A 13,740-nucleotide genomic window follows, 5' to 3' on the forward strand; every position below is an offset into this window, starting at 1 on the left:
TTGGTGGAATTGTGTGAACACTTGTTAACCAATGACAGGCTCTGTTGATGGGGCTGACACCGTGTCAAAGTCGCTGATTGGACCACAACAAATAGGTGATGACAGCCAGACAGACACAACTGGTGACAAACAGACAGACACAACCGGTGACAAACAGACAGGCGGACAGATCAAGCAGACAACACTTGATGTCGATAACCAAAATTTAAAGACAGGGGTGTTTATTTTCTATCTAATATGCATGTATTGGAAAGACAACAAGAGCAAAAAATCTCTATTAGTGAGGTCATATATGCTATACTAAATATATAGATACATTCTTTATTAAGGTTCTTGCCAGGATTTATTTTAGTGAACCAACGTTAAAATATGAATAATCATGTCGCCTTTTAATTGTACGTATATTCTATACAAGTCCTAACTGCATTAATTAAGTGTAAAGGCATAACTACCACTAGTCTTACTGTTATCAAGATCACGCTTCTGACATCGCAGCAATATACATAAATATTAGCTTAGATTAAAAGCCATAGTCTTATGTAATTTTTAAAAGCGAAGCTTTTCTATAATTAGGGTAGGTCCGTATTTTCGTCCGTCTGGAACGGTTAGCTCTTTTCGTTAATTGAAGCATGTTAGAATTGTTCTATTGATTTTAAACTTTGCATGGTGATTTCTGTATTAGTTAGATACGATTTACCAAAATGTCCGTACGTTCATTTTAAACATGGTGATTTTTAACTTTTTTAACAGCTAATTTTATATGATAAAATCATTCGATTGATCTGAGTTTTGGAATACTGATTCTTGAATAAGCTTAACAATGAAAACTAAACACCCCTGACAATGAACAGATAAACAGTCTGATGATAGTGAAGTGTTTGAAAATATTGACTCTCTTCAAATCAATGATAATCACATCATGGATAAAAAGGATAAACATGAAGGTTAGGGTTATCAAACAAGAGTAAACAAATTGTAAAGATAATTTTAAAACAAGGGTGACAAGATTAATAAAAGCGGAGCTCTGAAATCAGACGATAGGACAAAAGAGTTTCATCATATAATTAGAATTATGTATGTGAATTTATTGTAAAATTACTTGTTTATTGGATACTGTTCAAGTACATACTTACATATTTAGGTCTTGATGATTTAAATTCTTTGTTTATAACATTGTACCTTGTTGTCTTAGGACTGTTTAAGGGGACAATTGGCTGTGGTTTTTTTGCACTAGTCCCAAAAGTATTTTATAACATTTTCTTATTCGTTAGCTAAACAACTCAGAGGACTTTTATTAATTTTGATGGTTGGTTCATTGAGTTGAGTCTCCAAATGTTTCGACCACAAATTGTAATCTATAGAAGGTTTAATTTTGTGTATCATCATTGGGAATGTCCATTAATTTATAGGCCTTTGTGACACAATAAAAACTGTCCCGAATTTGTATTAATTTTGAGGAACACGACTCCAGTTACGTCATATTTTTTTTTCCCGAAAAAGGGAAGGGGGAAAGAAAAAAAGGGAAGGGGGGAAGAAAAAAGAGATGGGAAAAAAGGGGGTTTTCCCCATCTCTTTTGAAGAGATTTTCTTCCACCCTTCCCTTTTTCGGGAAAGAAAAATATGACGTCACTGGAGTCGTGTTCCTCAAAATTAATACAAATTCGGGACAGTTTTTATTGTGTCGGCCTTTGTCTTACCCCTTTATATCTCTGGTTTTATCTGCTATTCTAAACATGTTTGATAATCCTACTATTACAACAGCGAACAAGACTGCAGGAGAAGAAGATCATAACGATGTTGAAGCTACAAACAATCCTATTGACAAAGAGCTTATTCTTACGCTGTGCTTCTGCAGTGTTCTGGCTATCTTTCTGGTCATTCTTGGTCTCTGTTTCAAACCTAAGGTAATTACTATTACGATTTAGTATTATTATACAAGTGTAGCAATTCTACCATTCTGCTTTAGAGTCAATGCATTTTTACATGTCAATTTCAATATTTTAAAAACAACTAACTGTAAGCACAAAAAATCGTAGATGGGAATACGTACAGGTAGATTTAAAAGGTTTTAACCAAAATCAAGAATAGATTTATTGGATAAAATAAATATGAAACCTTGTTTTATTTTGTATGATGACGATGGTCAAAGTAAATTATATTAAAGATGCTCATAACAATGGGAAAAATTATTTTGATACTGATATCCCATAAAAGTTTGAAAATTGGATCAAAATAAACAAAGATCTTGGGAAATATGTAAAACATATAAAAATAGCCAAAAACCTGATAAAAGGCAGTCTGGCCGCCATGGTTGTTTTCTTAAAACGACAAAAAATTTAATTTTTAAATCCTTAGGAACTTTAAAAATTTGGAAAATCGGACCATATACACTGAAGATATGGAAAAAAGTGTTAAATATATTTATAAATAGCCTAAAACCTGCCAAAAAGGCAGTCTGGCCGTCATGGTTATTTCCTTTAAAGACGGGAAATTTAATTTTGATATCTACAACTGAAAAAAATTTTGAAAATCGGACTATAAACACTGAAGATATGGAGAAAAATGTTAAAAATATAAAAAAAAACAGCCTAAAACCTGTTGAAAAGGCAGTCTGGCCGTCATGGTTGTCTTCTTTAAAAGACGGGAAATTTAATTTTGATATCTATAACTGAAAAAATTTTGAAAATCGGACCATACACTGAAGATATGGAGAAAAATGTGAAAAATATAAAAATAGCCTAAAACCTGCTAAAAAGGTAGTTTGGCCTTCATGATTTTGTCTTTAAACGACAGGAAATTTAATTTTGATATCTGTAACTGAAAAATTTTTGAAAATCGGACCATAAACACTGAAGATATGGAAAAAAATGTGAAAAATATTAAAATAGCCTAAAACCTGCTAAAAATCGGTCCGACCGCAAATGATGTTTTATAGTCAATTGTGCTCCTTAATAATGGGAATGTTGTCAAAAAATTTCAGCATTCTATCTTTTATAGGAGCTGAGTAAATCCCATTTCCCCCATAGCGTTACGGACTGACTGACTGACGGACGGACGGACAAAGTGAATTATAGAGTAGCTTCGCTACTAAAAAAACCGAGGTATTATTGGTGTTTTACTAATAGTTTTTTATTTTGATTCTACTAAATCTATTTATGAATTTTGTAATAAAATGGAAAATATTTATCAAGACAGATTTAATAACTTTATAAACTATTCCCTGTTTATAAATTTTCATACCTTTTTTTGTGAATACCAGTTGCGCGTATAAACCCTTTTTTTTGCCATCAACCATTAGATTAGAATATGCATCTAAAAAGGAGTGTTGTTTAAAACAAGGATGACAACATCCATAAGTAGCGAAGCACAAAATTTCGTGGATGGGACTGACGGTCATTGTTGTTTTCATCAAACGACGGGAAATTTAATTTTGATATCTTTAACTGAAAAAATTTTGAAAATCGATTAATAAACACCAAAGATATGGGGAAAATGTAAAAAATATTAAAATAGCCAAAAACCTGCAAAAAGGCAGTCTGACCGTCATTGTTGATTTCTTCAAATGACCGGAAATTTAATTTGATATCTTTAACTGAAAAAATTTTGAAAATCGGTCCATAAACACCAAAGATATTGGGGAAAATGTAAAAAATATAAAAATAGCCAAAAACCTGCAAAAAGGCACTCTGACCGTCATTGTTGTTTTCTTCAAACGATGGGAAATTTGATTTTGATATCTTTAACTGAAAAAAGTTTGAAAATCGGACCATAAACACCAAAGATATGGGGGAAAATGTAAAAAATATAAAAATAGCCAAAAACCTGCAAAAAGGCAGTCTGACCGTGATTGTTGGTTCTCCAAACGACGGAAAACTTAATTTTGATATATCTAACTGAAAAAATTTTGAAAATCGGACCATAAACACCAAAGATATGAGGAAAAATGTGGAAAATAAAAAAATAGCCTAAAACCTGCTAAAAAGCCGTCCGACCGCCATTGACGTTTTATAGTTAATTGTGCTCCTTAATGATGGGAATGTTGTCAAAAAATTTCAGCTTTTTATCTTTTATAGGAGCTGAGTAAATCCCATTTCCCCCATAGCGTTACGGACTGACGGACTGACGGACTGACTGACGGACTGACTGACTGACGGACGGACAAAGTGAATTATAGAGTAGCTTCGCTACTAAAAAAACATGGTGTTCGATAATGACAACATAACTATGATAGCTAATTTATAAATAGCAGTACGGGGGTTGTTAAACCTTGCGATTAACTAAAGAAGTTAACAATTAATTTACAACCCACCATTCCCCCCAAAATTTAAATCTACAAAAGAATACAAACTCTTTCATAAGATGTAACGGGATAATAAATTATCTTCCATTCCAATATGATAACAGTCACGTAAACACGTTTGCTATTTGCTATGTAAGAATTTTAGCGTACATGATTGAACACCGCAAAACAAATTGTAATTAACGATGCAATAATTCATAAACTTTTTGCGTTAATAAGACAATATTGCAGTGTTTCACAAATTGCAGCAGAGTTTTTTTTGTAACAGGGACGTTTATGTCCAATTGTACATAGATCCAAATTATTGAAACAATAAGTATTAGGTAACAACCAGTTTGAATTTTTAAAATAAGAAGAAGATTATTGTAGGATATAGGCAGGGGGGAAGGGGATTTTAAAGAGTTCATATTTCAAAGCTTTTTAAACTCCAAAGTCTTCTTTTTATTTTAAAAATTCAAACTGACCGAAAACTTTGGAAACTTCTCATTGGAGTGTACAAACTTTTAATGTCAAATCAAAACATGTTCACGAATATTCTATTAAACAGGTATGTACATCAATTTTCTGATCCCTTAAAGTCCAAGGGCTTAATATGGTGTAAAACCTGCCCGAATGGTGATTACTGGCATATTGTTTTTGAGATCTTACTAGACTAGTCACACAGTAATTCAAATCTTTGGATCATGGAAAGAAAATGAAGTTGCCGGTTTTGTCGTTTTTTCACAGTAGCCTTTCTCCTATTTCTAGCCCCTGATGGGGGCTCTAGCCTTGCGGGGCATATTTTCTAACCCTGCAGGGCAATCTTTAACATTTACTTAACCTAACCTAACCTAAAATAACACTTCAAAAGCTACTGTGAAAATACGATAAAACCGGCAACTTCGTTTTCTTCCCATGATCCAAATCTTTAATTCACAGCCTAGTGGTCAAGGGACCAGTATTCTGATGAACAATTTTAAGCGAAAGGTTTATTACACTTCACTTACCTTTGTTTACACCCCAAATCTATAATAATTCCAAAAATTCTTTTAGGATTGATTAATTAAAGAGAAACAAGCCTTGAAAATACGAACACGGTTGAATTAAAAAGTAGAATTGCCGCAAAAAAAATACTAATTTGTTTAACGTTCATTTGCAAAGTTCCTATTTATTTTACATGATAGATAATAGCATTTTTAAGACAACCCCTTAAAACGGGGTTTGATACTTTTAACAATCTTTAAAATAGCATTTCCCTGCTTGTAAAATCACTAGAAGTAGATTTATAGTCGAAAATAAATGTCAATTCCTTTAAATGTTATTCCTATTCAAAGGGCCATGGAGTAAATAAAATAGATAGTAAATTTTGGGCTAAAAAATAACTTATTCTGATTATGAGTAGATTAACACATTACTACTCTTTACTTTATTTGTCTATGATTAAAGTCCAGATAATTGGAGATTAGCCATATTTAAAAATACTACTCTTTACTATTTTTCTGATAATTCCAGATAATTGGTAGATACCCATATACAAAAATGCTACTCTTTAACATATTTCTCCATGGTAAAGTGCAGGTAAAAGCCCAAATACAAAAATAATCCTCTTTACTGTGTTTCTCCCTGGTTAAAGTCCAGATAATTGGTACCCATATACAAAAATACTACTTTTTAATATATTTCTCCATGGTAAAGTGCAGGTAAAAGCCCATATACAAAAATACCACTCTCTCTATGGTTAAAGTCCAGGTAATTGGTAGATACCCATATACAAAAATACTACTCTTTACTAAATTTCTCCATGGTAAAGTACAGATAAAAGCCCATATACAAAAATACTACTCTCTCTATGGTTAAAAGCCATATAATTTGGAGATACCCATATTCAAAAATACTACTCTTTACTATATTTCTTTATGGTTAAAGTCCAGAAAATTGGTAGATACCCAAATACAAAAATATTAACTCTTTACTATATTTCTTCATGGTAAAGTGCAGATAGGAGCCTATGTAAAAAATACTCCTCTTTACTGTATTTCTTTATGTTTAAAGTCCAGATAATTGGTAGATACCCATATACAAAAAGTATTTCAACACAAAATCCATATTTGGGAATGTATATATATACATATGTGTGTGTGTGTGTGTGTGTGTGTGTGTGTGTGTGTATCTATGAATATGGATTTGAAATTAATCAGTATCTATCCTTTTTTACCTAATTTTAAAATTGTTATGCTCGTTATAGATCCCTTGAATGGTTTGTGTTTTAAGTGGAAAGCTTTTTAGACGGACGGATGGACGGACATCAATAAACGTTTAAGGTGAAGATGATTAAAGTTCCTCCACAGATTATGACGCCATACGATAGAATAACTAATGAGAGGCCAGTATACACTGTATTTGACAAATGGTAAAATTTATGCTGGCTTATTTTATCGTATGACGTCATAATCTGTGGAGGGACTTTAATCATCTTCGTTTAAGGTTGGGTGGTAAAGGGGTGTTTATCCCCCTCAAAAATGAAAAAAAAACATTAGATTTAAACACTTAAATCTTTGAACTCCCTCCTTTTACCCCACTCAAAATAAACAGCTTTGATGTCCCTGCCGACTATACTACTACTGCATGTAAAGATTTTTCTCGTATTCAATCGAATCCAGTGGATAGGAACCGGTTCTCATCCATACGAAAAAACTATGTTTAGCATCGTATTATATCCAGCTTTCTACGATTATAAAAATATAAAACGATATGCCGAAGGCACGGGCTAAAAAAACTGGATTTAATCTTATAATTGTACATTCTATATCCGCGGAAAGCTGTTTATAATACGATGCGAGAAATAACTATTATGTTCTAAATTGACAAATTTTATAGGCCATTTACCATTTTAGAAAAGTTATGTTCTTTAGGAAGAAATCTAAAATGTTTATGTTTATTTATTCACAGATATTGGATTTAAAGATATATATATATATTAAAAATATAAAAAGAGTCTGATTGACTAAATTAATGTTGCTTTTTAGGTAGTTTTCAATGTGTTATTATTTTAAGGCTTTTTAACAATGAAAATAAACCTATAAAATATTATATCGTACTAAAGTAACTCGACCTCTTATTCAACTAAAAAAAAACCCTTTAAAAATATCTATTACAATATCATATTTTCTAAAATATGAAGTAAAAACTGTAGAGCATCTATCCACATTTATTAAATCTGCTTGCATACTTTTTAAAAGAGGAAGCTAAAATAAGAAATAAGAGCTCCTCAAATTTCAAGATTTATATACTGTTTTGCTTTTATGCTTAAAGATACATTTTTAAAGATATCTAAAACGAATGAACCGAACAATATATGATTTGAAGAAGTAATAATAGTAGTTAATTACAGGTTTTATGCTTTCTTTTGGATGTAGACAAAAAATATTTACCCTTTAAAGAATTTCTACAAAATTTCTGTAATTTTTATTTCTTTATTGGTTTGGAGTTGTAATTTTTCCCCCCACACCTAAAAAAAACAGGGTTTGTAAATTTTTAAATTTTGCTTCATACCAATTTAAACCTTTTTAGTCACAAAGATGTGAGACTGATATATAAGAAAGGAATTTTTCTGTTTTGGTTAAAATATAAATATCAGGTTTTTTATCTCTTTCTTTTTGTTCAGCTTGTTTGTTCTTATATAGGTAGCCTACAGCATCAAATAATATCAATATCCCATATTATTTTTAGATTTTTCGGACCAAAATAACCCCTCCTAAAGCACGAATCAATAGCTACCCCAAACTAAATACCTACTTTTAAATTCCAAGCGCCCATGAAATCCACTTAAATTTAGATCTACAAAATTTAGAAAGCATACGCGCCTAACACAAAGACCATTATCAGTATTTAAAAAAAAGGGTGTAATTTGATCCCTAAATGAAATATTTATGGAAAATGCCTTAAAACTATCTCTTTGTAGGAAATGATTAGCTCAAAATGATCAGATTTTAATTTTAATTGACCCAAAGATACCTCCATACTGATAATTTACATAAAACAGTTGGGAGTGCGAAATACAGTTTTACTAGGTAGAAACTTTGACAGAGCGTGGTTTTTACAGTAATTTATAAATAGGGCAAAACCGTGTTATTGGGCTGCACCACAAGCATCTAAACGGATTGAAGAGTGCAGAAAAAATATCCTATATATATATCCCAAGAGCGAAATTTAAAGATATATTTTAAAACTATTATATGTAGGTTATTCTTAAAGTTTCCTAAAATAGAAAATGTATTTGGTTCAGTGTTTAGACAACTGTCGTCCAATCCTGCATTATTGGCTGTAATAGTAACTTTATGTTATTTTTCATTCATGCTCGAAAAATACTCGGAAATTTATGAAAAGAAGAGTTTTTATATAGTAAGTTTTAGTTTCGCGTCACCTTCTAATGAACGTTAAAATTAAATTTTACGGTTATTCCAATGTTTACCTAAAGATAAAAAGTCAAGTAACTAATCGTGTCAGTTTAAGTGAATGTAAAAAGATTAGGCAACTAATTTTATTTTATTTTTATTTCATTTAAGGACTACTTTAAAACTATGCCCTCAAGATACATACTTTTAACAGAGAGTCTTATCACTCGATATCTCATTGGTTGACTCAAAATCATTCGTTGATTCAAAACTTTCAAAGCCTGCTAAAAGGTTTATTTTGTTGATCATAATTTGTGTTAAAAATTAGCTTTAATCCATTGTCTTATCCCTTAAAATCCATGAATTTACGTTATTATTATTATTTTTAGCATGGTTACTGCTGCAAGAACCGGAAGGAGGCCAACAAAATATCTGGATCCTCTAAGTTGACCACCTGTACTGCCAGCGGCCTCCAGAACAGCCACATTGGCCTCCAAGGACTTTCAGGTATTTATTATCTATCTGTATGCCTTTATCTGAATATTAATTTGTCATTTTGACATTATACTTTTATCTTATATTTATTGGGCATCTATTTGAATGAATTACAATTTTCTACCATGTAGTTTAAAAATTATCAAGACTTGAAAATCATAATCTTATGATATATGCAATTTATTTTCACAAAAACAGCATGACGACTAATTTCGTGATTTCTAATTGTTTGTTGTTTATTGTAATACAAAATCATATTTGTTTGATGGTATACTTGTAACTTATACTGGAAATTATTTATCTAAAGTACAATTTATGCAACTATTCCTTTAATTTAACCAAACACCTTCATCATTTAGAAATTTCCTTTCAAGTTGGGCGGATTATTGTGTTTGACAGCAAATATAGGGTAACAAATCTATTTATAAATCTATCTAGGTATCCATGACCAAGGAGAATATAATCAGCAGTATCCTGTAAATGATCAAGCTTCTATTTCACAAGGAAATTTATAAGTTTATTTTTAACAAAACAAGGATGATAGCGTCCGTAAAGGTTAAGCTTAACAAATCAAATAATCGAACAGAAATATATTTTAGGAGCACATAATTAAAGGACTTTTATACTAATTTTATATTGTATTATATAAGGTAGTAAGGTAACTACTGAACCGAGTTTTCTTTTTTAGATAAGCTTCACATTGCTCCTGTGAAGGTTTAGGCCATTCTGTTTTAAGATTTCAGTCTTTGACCCAACCAAATTGTTTTGAAATATTTTTCTAGCCCCTCTCTGCCTCTCCTAATACAGAGCCTATAGGGGCTTAATGGTAACCGCTAGTTGTAATTATAGAGATAGTTACAGGAATCCTCTTGTAATCTTTAATTGTCATTAGATAATTCTTACATCCATGATTTTTCAATCCATTTTACGGACTGACCATAATTGTAAAAAGCGTTGCACTAAAAAGCTAAACTTGTGATTGTTATACAAAACTTAGGATCCCATACTTCACATTTGCAAGACCAGCAATCTGTTTTCTCTCAGTGTGGAAGTTTATACAACAGGAATTTATCCATTTTTATCCTGAATGTTTGTGTTTGTTCTGTAAGATCTGAAAAAAAGCTTGGCCTAGAATTTAAAGAATAGCTTTATATTAGGGGAAGATCTAAAGGAATAAAAGGAATAAGACAATTGATTTACATCCCTAATTATAATACACAAATTACCCCTTCTGTAGATTAAAATTAGCGATTGAAACGTTTGAACACTCATCTTATTGAACCAACCAATAAACATTTACTTTAAAAGTCCCCAAAGTCACCAACGAATAAGAAAACATTGGAGACTAGTGTAAAAAAACAGTCCATTGTCCCTCAATTTCACTCTCTCTCTGAGGTTTTTTGGCTATGTAACAGAGGACAAAATTAGCCTTTGAAAGCTCCTCCCCTAAATTGTATCTTCCTAACACAAAATGGATAAAATATTAGCAGTTGTCCTGGACATAACAACATTAATAATAATAATAATAACAGCAATGGTGGTTGTAGCCTCCAACAACATCACCCACCACCGCCTGCATTTGTTGGGGGGCATAACACACCCCCGCCTGTGTTTTTGGGTGGTAACAACACCCCTGAATATCATCAGTATTATAGGAATGGACACTCTAGTTATTTTTCTAAAAGTTTAGTTAGTTGGTTGATTTTGCAATTAATTGAATTAATGATTGTTTCGTGATTTGTAATAAACAAATGAAATGTACGTCTGCTTGTCCCGCAAGATCTTGTAAACAAAGCCATCGTATAATCATGTTCTTTTATTAGTTGGACTATAAAATTTTACTAAATCTGTGTTGGTAGCAGTGTCCAAACGTTTCCACCAATAAAAAAAGAAACTAGAGCGTCCATTATTTTTAGTTGTGAACACCCCACTGAACATCGTGTCCACCAAACTGTTCAATTTGTCCACGTTCATTCCGTTTGTTCCGTTTGCAACATCCGGCTAACGTCAACGGCAGCAGCCAACGGGCCTGTTAACTCAACGGCGTCGGTGGTGATTAATAACGGCGAGGGCATGCAAACCAACACCGCCATAACGACGAGTATCAATAACGGCGGTAGCCACAGTGATTTTATTATAGACAATAATAACAGTTATAGGCCTTATCCGCCGCCGCCGTTGGAACAACGGCAAAGCCAACAGTCATTTCACCATAACGGACAAAATGTTGATTTTATGGTATCAAATAAGCATAAGAAGCAATATAATGAATATCCGACAAATAATGTGCACAATGCTAGTGAAGAAAATTTGTGTAGACTGGATGTTTACCCCTCAACTCACGCCGTAGACAAATCAATTAATAATGATGGCAAAGAAATTGAATTAAATAATCATCATCCAACGACTGGTTATCACGAATTTAGGCGAGTTCTTACATTTGTGCTGAAAAAAAAGTGTTTAAAATCGCAAAATTCTAAATTACAAAGATTGTCTTTAAACATTTAACATTTGCCAGATATTTGAACCGTGAAACAATACAAAAGGACATTATCATAGAGTAGATTATTGAATTTTATAGGGTCTTCAAAAAACTTTCAGAGAATATGTGTTGGTTTGTCGACTGTCAGAAATGTTCTCAATTTTCAAAATCATAGGTTTAATACAGCAATAAAAAAATAGGCAATCATTCGAAAAAAGGAATTAGAAATAAATAGATTCCAAAAGACAATTATAATTTATGGAAGGTTAAGCAAACTTCTTTTAGTTAAATGAAAACTTTTTATCCAATACCATCCTATGTCTTACAATTTTTTTGTAACAAATGCAATAAAGATGCCATGATAGACCTAAGTACATCTAATTCTTTTAGAATAGATATGCCTCAGAAAAAAATGTACAAATGTTAAAACTCCATAAAAACATAGGAATACCACAACAAATTTAAATACAACAGCAAATACAACAGCAAATCCTGTTTGTGAAAAACGAAGTGGAAACAACAGCGTGACTTATCGCAAACACGATCAGATCGTGGTTTGCGACTGTTGCAGTGCAAAACCAACAGCTGTTGACCTAAATCAACAACAGCATAGTGACCACAGTGATTTAAATCATATAGAACTGAATAATCAACAGCTACAACCGCCGGATAGCTTTGCTTATAGAGAAGCTAATCGTAAATTTTCTAATCTAGTTTCGAGGATTTTGTAATGACTTTGAGTTTTTATAATTTTTATTAGTAAAGCTTTGATCAAGAAATTTCTTGCTTGTCATTTTCTGGGTTTTACCGAACAGAAAAATTATCTTATTGTAATTACAAATTTTAAATTTTCTTTTATCTCAGGGGATTGTGTTTATCATGCATGTGTGTAAAATATACAAATTACGCAACAAGTGATAATATATACAATGGTCGAAGCAAATAATTTAGTTCAATCTTTGCTGCTATCCTATCATATATTGTAATGTTTTTTTTTGTTTTAACCGATTGAGTTCTCCATTTTCGGCAATCTTAGAATAACTTTTGGGATTGTTTTCCACTATTTTATTTTAAATAAAAGTTAAGTGATGGTTTTAAGTTATTTTTTTCTGTCCATAGCGAATATTATAGTAATATTTTATATAAACAACTTTTACAAATGTTTTCAGTGGTTATTATTAATGAAATGCAAATTACGCTTATCTATTAATGTAATAGTCAAATGTTGTAATAGTATTTCATTTTAAAGCAAAGCTTTTCTGCTATTAGGTTTCGCTTATCCGTCCGTAACGGTTAGCTGACTAGGTATGATGGTTCGTGTAACTAAGCAAAGCAACTATACGATTACGACCAGCAATTCTGTATATCTATTTTAAGCATGATGTTTTTGACTATTTTGACAACAATGCTATTTTTATCGTAATACCTTTTTTTTCGGAATATTAATTCTTAAGGCAAACATTTTTTATTAGAGGAATATCTCTAGTTAAGACTTGGAAATGTAACTATGTCCTTTATTAAGCATCCTGTCTTTAAGCAATTTTGCTTACAATTTTTGTTCATACTTCAATGTTTTCAAGTACTGCCAATCATTTATTAATTATGCTTGTTTGTCTTTCTTTCTAATTTTTTAACTCTGCTTCTATGGATGTTGTCATCCTTGTTTATAATGCAATCTAGTTTATTTGTGAGTTTTAAATAAAAGACTTATTATGTATTTTAAAATATTTTATTTCAATTCAATGATTTAAAACTGTGATAATTCCACTATTAATACTTTTATGTTTTATTGTATAAAATATATTATTTATTTATTAAGCAATGTTTTATCTCTTATTTTTGTTTCTTTATATTTTATTTAAAAGGTTAGTTTTTTTAAGATCTATGTATAGTTTTCTAGGATAGTGTAATCAATTGGTCTATTTATCTACTAATTGTGGCTTAAAGGTATTTAATTACTCTATATCTTTATAGTCGCAACTGCTCTATAAAAGTATATTTCCTCTCGTTCGTACGTTGTTTTGATTGTTTTAGCAACCTTCCATAATAATTAATAAAAAAGCTTTCTCGTATTCATTCGAATCCGGTGG

The 13,740-nt window shown here is 31.3% G+C and overlaps 2 protein-coding genes across 2 annotated transcripts; both read left to right on the forward strand.

The window, feature by feature from the left end:
• The first annotated feature begins 1,666 nt into the window (after positions 1 to 1,666).
• LOC145325670 (uncharacterized) lies at positions 1,667 to 9,683 on the forward strand. The gene is made up of 3 exons (XM_080168622.1): positions 1,667 to 1,904; positions 9,063 to 9,180; positions 9,607 to 9,683. The coding sequence occupies exons 1-3, from the start codon at positions 1,734 to 1,736 to the stop codon at positions 9,681 to 9,683; spliced, it is 366 nt and encodes a 121-aa protein (XP_080024748.1). The 5' UTR covers positions 1,667 to 1,733.
• A 1,019-nt stretch (positions 9,684 to 10,702) lies between these two features.
• On the forward strand, positions 10,703 to 13,340 carry LOC145325673 (uncharacterized). The gene is made up of 3 exons (XM_080168626.1): positions 10,703 to 10,749; positions 11,085 to 11,594; positions 12,096 to 13,340. Exons 1-3 carry the CDS (start codon positions 10,703 to 10,705, stop codon positions 12,379 to 12,381), a joined length of 843 nt encoding a protein of 280 aa, XP_080024752.1. The 3' UTR covers positions 12,382 to 13,340.
• The last annotated feature ends 400 nt before the right edge of the window (positions 13,341 to 13,740 follow it).

This window comes from Acartia tonsa, chromosome 8 (genome assembly GCF_053477335.1).
Source record: "Acartia tonsa isolate MP-2025a chromosome 8, ASM5347733v1, whole genome shotgun sequence".
NCBI classification, from domain to species: domain Eukaryota; kingdom Metazoa; phylum Arthropoda; class Copepoda; order Calanoida; family Acartiidae; genus Acartia; species Acartia tonsa.

Coding starts and splice junctions, on each gene's coding strand:
- LOC145325670 (XM_080168622.1), top strand. CDS start 1,734: ATGTTTGATAATCCTACTATTACAACAGCGAACAAGACTGCAGGAGAA. Junction 1,905..9,062: donor GTCTCTGTTTCAAACCTAAG/GTAATTACTATT, acceptor TATTATTTTTAG/CATGGTTACTGCTGCAAGAA. Junction 9,181..9,606: donor TGGCCTCCAAGGACTTTCAG/GTATTTATTATC, acceptor AAATCTATCTAG/GTATCCATGACCAAGGAGAA.
- LOC145325673 (XM_080168626.1), top strand. CDS start 10,703: ATGGTGGTTGTAGCCTCCAACAACATCACCCACCACCGCCTGCATTT. Junction 10,750..11,084: donor ACCCACCACCGCCTGCATTT/GTTGGGGGGCAT, acceptor CATTATTTTTAG/TTGTGAACACCCCACTGAAC. Junction 11,595..12,095: donor ACTGGTTATCACGAATTTAG/GCGAGTTCTTAC, acceptor ATAAAAACATAG/GAATACCACAACAAATTTAA.